The sequence below is a fragment of the Homarus americanus genome, unplaced genomic scaffold (genome assembly GCF_018991925.1).
Source record: "Homarus americanus isolate GMGI-L3 unplaced genomic scaffold, GMGI_Hamer_2.0 scaffold32871, whole genome shotgun sequence".
Classification (NCBI taxonomy): domain Eukaryota; kingdom Metazoa; phylum Arthropoda; class Malacostraca; order Decapoda; family Nephropidae; genus Homarus; species Homarus americanus.
Window position 1 is genome coordinate 783,635 of NW_024748870.1, and position 5,687 is coordinate 789,321.

General features: G+C 39.5%; 1 protein-coding gene across 1 annotated transcript; it reads left to right on the plus strand.

Annotated features, from left to right (window-relative positions):
• Window positions 1-253: 253 nt before the first annotated feature.
• LOC121853115 (SCAN domain-containing protein 3-like) lies at window positions 254-5,431 on the plus strand. Its single transcript, XM_042347056.1, has 2 exons — window positions 254-748; window positions 5,378-5,431. The coding sequence occupies exons 1-2, from the start codon at window positions 254-256 to the stop codon at window positions 5,429-5,431; spliced, it is 549 nt and encodes a 182-aa protein (XP_042202990.1).
• The last annotated feature ends 256 nt before the right edge of the window (window positions 5,432-5,687 follow it).

A 5,687-nucleotide genomic window follows, 5' to 3' on the forward strand; every position in this document is an offset into this window, starting at 1 on the left:
TGTTAATAATCATGTGGTGTTTATGATCATGTGATGTTTGTTAATGATATGGTGGTGTTTATGATCATGTATGATTGTAGTCACTTGTAGTGTTTACGAACTTTACGATCATATGTTTGTTATTGATCATGTGGTTGTGATTATCATGATGTTGTGGTGTTCATGAGCACGTGGTGAGGTTTATCTTACCTTACACTTGCCTTGTGTTTTGTTCACAGATTTGTGTTGTCCACTGCACATCAAATAATTCGCAATGAGTGCAAAGAAGCGGAAGTATCTTGAATATATTCGATTTGGATTCGTGTCTCTCCAAAAGGGTGACACAGAGGTCCTCCAGTGTGTGATATGTTACAAGACTCTGAGCAATGATGGAATGCGGCCCTCACGCTTGGAACGCCACTTAAGGACAACACATCCTGCTCTAGCTGACAAGCCCAAGGCATTCTCTGAAACAAAAAGACACTCCTTGAAGCAAGTTAAGTTGGACGGCAGTTTGGCATTTCGGCAACAAACTTCAAAGGTTGTTGAGGCTTCTTATGAGATCGCCATGTTGATTGCAAAGAGCAAGAAGAGCCATAGCATCGGAGAGTTTCTCATAAAACCAAGCATACTCCGTGCAGCAGCAGCAGAACTCGTTCTGGGGAAAAAGAGTGCAAACAAGCTTTCCCAAATTTCACTATCAAATGATACAGTCAAGGAAAGCATCGATGAATTGTCTCAAGACACCAAAGATCAAATTCTCGTCCAAGTAAGAGATTCTCCTGTTTTTGCCATCCAGTGTTCTCAGCTACTGATGTATGCTCGTTTCGTGTCAGGCAACAGTGTAAAAGAGGAAATGCTGTTCTGTCACCCCATGGAAAGTTGTACAGCAGCAGCAGCTATTTTTCATGATGTATCAAACTTCTTTCAGGAAAACCAACTTTCGTGGGACTCGCTGGTAGGGGTGTGCACTGATGGAGCTCCAGCCATGCTTCGTCTGCAGTCTGGATTCATTACAATGGTGAAAGAAAAAATCCGTCTGTTGTAGGTACACACTGCATACTTCATCGTGAATCCTTAGTATCCAGAACTTTATCTGCTGAAAAGAAGGATGTCCTGAACGTGGCTATCAAGGTAGTCAACTTTATCAAAGCTGGAGCCTTAAACAGTCGTCTCTTCAAACTGCTGTGTAAGGATATGGAATCTGAACATGAAACCTTACTTTTTCACACGAACGTACGATGGCTATCAAAGGGGAACATGCTTGGACGGCTTTATGAACTACGAGAAGAAGTAGTAATATTTCTTGATTCGAAGCAGAAGGCAGATCTCCATGACAAGTTAAGGCTTTCAGTTATCTCTAGCTTACCTGGTGGACATCTTCGAAGCGTTGAATGCTCTCATCCTTAAACCACAAGGGAAAAACATCAACATCATCAGGCACCACGACACCATTCGAACCTTCATGGCCAAACTCGATCTCTGGAAGTGTCGAATTCAGCAGGGAAATACCACCAGTTTTAGTAACTTGGATTCTGCTCTCATTCACGGTAACTTTGATTCTGAGTTAAAGAAACAAATAATCACTCATCTAACTGACTTGAAAACAGAATTCATCAGATACTTCCCAGAGATAGATGAGAAGCGTGAAGCCTGGAAATTCATCAGGAACCCATTTCAATGTAAAGTAGCTGATACTTCGGATGAAATGCAAGAGGAGTTTCTTGAGTTGAAGTTCAACTCCACAGCTAAGGAAGACTTCAAAGAACTGGATCTTGAGACGTTCTGGGTCAAGTACCTTCCTGTTTACCCTCTGATCTCACATCAGGCTCTTCGGATTCTAACTATGTTCGGATCCACGTATCTTTGTGAAGCTGCATTTTCCAAGCTCGTTGCTGTCAAGACCAATTTCAGAAACAGGCTGAACGTTGTAGGGGATTTACGTTGTGCACTCTCTGGCATTCAACCACGCATTCAAGATCTAGTAGCTAAGAAGCAGTGCCAAGTATCTCACTAATTTATACTCAATAAAAAGACTAAAAACACAATATTTTTCATTTTTCTTTAACAACTGGGAGGGAATTTTATTCATAGATGCAAGGGGGGCGTGGAGGGAAGGACCAATTCCTAGAGGGGGCGTGGTAGTAAAAAGGTTAAGAACCACTGCTCTAGTCTATAGGCCTCTCCCGGGACCAGGGTGCTTCGCGAAGTGTGGGGTTGGGCTTACAGGCGGTACATACGGCGGTAACGAATTTTTTTTCGGGGAGGAATGGGGGCCCCATCATGATTGCCTGTGGGGGACCATGTGCCATGGTACAATGGCCATTCCGATTCTGATATTATGCAGCAAAGGCACAATGGGCTAAATTAATGTGTTTTATACGTTGTACCCGCTTGGCCGTGCCACCGTTACGGGAAGATAAACAAATTCACATCGAGTCCTCTATCCTCCTATAGTGCCAGAATACTTGACCTACCCAACGTCTGCTGTGCGATAAAGACTTTAATTAGGATTATAATTGATCTTTATTAATGACACAGTGAAAGAACGAATTTGTCATAGAGAAGAATCTAACCTTTCTTCATCCGGGTGATGAATGTGCAGACAGTCATTTGTGTGCATGAGCCTGAGTTAACCACTGGTGAAATTTAGTATGAACTTAGATCAAACTTGAAGGATAAAAAGACAATTGTTCACAAGGGTTCCTTCAGGGCTGAAGGTGAACTATTTTCGAACATAACTTGTAGACTGAAAACGTTGATATTGTGTCAGTGAACCAAGAACACGATAGTTAACTTGGGTTAAATTTTGTTCATATTCCATACTCACTTCCAGGTTCACTGATGGCACGGCATTAATGATAATTTTGCTCATAAACACATTATTAACAACGTGTCCTGTTCACACATGACCTCTAAAATATGCTATCGTACCACTGTAACCGCCCCCCACCCCCACCGAGGAGGTTCTTGGAAGAGATTGCGATGATAAGCAGACACTGTTCCTGGAAAAGATAATGATTGATAAAAGCAAGCGAACAATGCGAGTTGGGGCCATATACTATTGCGTTAAACACTTACAACGTATATCTCACATAACTCAGTAATTCAAGTCTTCACCTTATTTTAACCGACAATAATAATTCATCTTACCTCTACACGTTATTTTAAGCTTCTTCCACTCTTACGGCCATAACTCTTGAACATTCTCCTGTACAGTAATAGTAAGATTTGAATATTCCTCTGTACTAGAGACTCTTGAACATTCCCTGGTACAAGCAAGACTCTTGAACATTCTCAGTGTAAGGGGGCTCTTTTTTTTACTTCACAATTTATTCTCTATTCTTCAATACTTATATACTTGCTTCATATCTATATTTTCTATTAATCTTTTCTTGTGTATATATTAATAATTTTATTTTCCAAGTCTTTCTGTCTATAGGTATATATAGTTTGTATTTCTTTGTTTAATATTCTTTTCTATACTTTATTTCTTCTGTCATATATATTATCGTATTTTCTAGATTTTTTATCTTTAATTTCTCTCAATTTATTATTATGCCTTAGTTATATTCTATACCATGGATTAGTCTGGGAAACCATGTAATTCTTACTATAACACTTATTATTCTTACAACGGTAGCCTGCCATCACCCAGACTTTTATTAGAATACTGTATAACATATCTCATTGAACTGTTATGTAGTTTGCTAGCGAGCTTCTAAGCACGTGAGTTACAATAGTTATTTTTTGAGAACCAACGGGTAGAAGGAATAGAGCGGTGATACTCGTAGTTTACTAATTCAATATTTATTAACATAAGGAGTGAACAAGATGTTAAGTATACTCAGACAAAACTGGACCCCTTAGGTCTTACTTTACATGTAGCAAAATAGATCTTCAAATTCTTGGTTACAACATTAAGCAATCATTTTATTATTTCATTGTCAATGCAGATAGTTATATGACACACTTGACAATATCCCAAATTAAGACATAATTTTGCACATCATGTTATTTCGGAATGAACAACATGGCACTTTAACTAGAACCCAGTTGGTAGTACATATGAATGATGTACTAACAACTCGTATAACAAACGTTATTACTAGTCATATAAATATTTGTGGGTTCACTACTCAACATGGGATAACTTTATTTCTGCTAATTATCCCCAATCGTATACAACAATTATACTTTGGCCCATATAACTGTAAGGAGTGCCCCAGGGTGTAACACTGGTGTCACCACAACAAATGAAGAGCGCTGTTAGGGTCGGTTGCAGTCCGACACACGGCCAGGGAGTTCGGGTCTAGTTTCCAGGGTGCGAACTCGCACAATTTAATCATGCTGAATTAACGACATCCTGCAAGACAGCCATTTGGTATGCAGCTACCGGTCCCCCGGTGACTGTCGGGTATTGAGCTAACACACACACACACACACACACACATACATACACACACACACACTGTGCCTGAGATATGATAGAACAGCATCAGAGATGTGACAAAAATAACTCAAATACAAATAATCTTACGTATGGCAACGACAGACGATATTTACATTACATTAATTCTTTCACTGGGTAAATGATAATTTCACTGTTTCAACATGAACACTGATATTCACAAAATTCATTGAGTTAAACTGACTTAATATGGCAGGCGTGAGAACATACACATACCTGAGATATGAAGGAACAGCTTGAGAGATGTGACGCTGCTCCTCGTACACGAGTTTATATACGGCTAACTGGCAACTCAGGCCTGTGCAGCAACTCAGACCTGTGCCCTGTACATGCCAGAAAGGCTAATCCCGCAATGACAGAAATTACATTCAACTCAGTCACTGTATATTTAACTATGAAAATCAATGCCATGGGTCAGGCGAATTTCTTATGTCTATTTTTTATAATCTAATCAGAGATTGAGCTTGCCAGGAAAAAGTAAATGGACATCAAATACACACATTAACAACACTATTTTCACAAGCTCGGCAAAACTACCAACAAGGAACTATTCACCGGGATACGTTAGATTTTGGAGATTATATAGTTTGGCAGATTCTTTCAGGAGATTAATGACTTTCTTAAATAGGCAACTGACACTAACTAAACTACAAACATCAGATTCTCTGATATTTGGGCATCAAAATTATCGAATTTCAGTAGTACTTAGAAACTCATGGCTATCTCCAAGGACGATATAAGGACATGCCACTCGTACTGGCAGAGTCGACACTCACTTACTTGACAAGTTTTACTAACAATAAAGACAGTTGAAGCTTTCAACATCATTCACAAGGGATCTTGAATGTTTCATCTGTAATGAGACATATCTTAGTTGACTTAACAGATACGACTACAGTTGCAATTTCAAATTTTGTGTCGTTATAGATTGAGGGAAAACGGAGGAAACGGATGCCTCAGACGGGGGACTCAATAAAGTAGGCATAGCTACATGTTTTGTGGGCTATTGAGCGTAATATGTTTCATCTGATTTTACGTGAACTGACGTGTACGACCGTGGTCATTACACCAGTACTTGTGATACTCTTGAACATTCCCCTGTACTATTAAGACTGTACTATTCCCCTGTACAAGCAAGACTGTAACAATCCCCTGTAACAATCAGGATCTTAAAAAAAGAAAGTCAAGGACCATGGTTTTCCGAGGTATAACAAACAACCGGTTGAGATTGACATCT

What these genes read in the sequence shown, in the direction of transcription:
- LOC121853115 (XM_042347056.1), top strand. Translation starts at nt 254, where the DNA reads ATGAGTGCAAAGAAGCGGAAGTATCTTGAATATATTCGATTTGGATTC. An exon ending in AAGATCAAATTCTCGTCCAA is followed by an intron (nt 749 to 5,377) that starts GTAAGAGATTCT and finishes GTGTCGTTATAG; the next exon opens with ATTGAGGGAAAACGGAGGAA.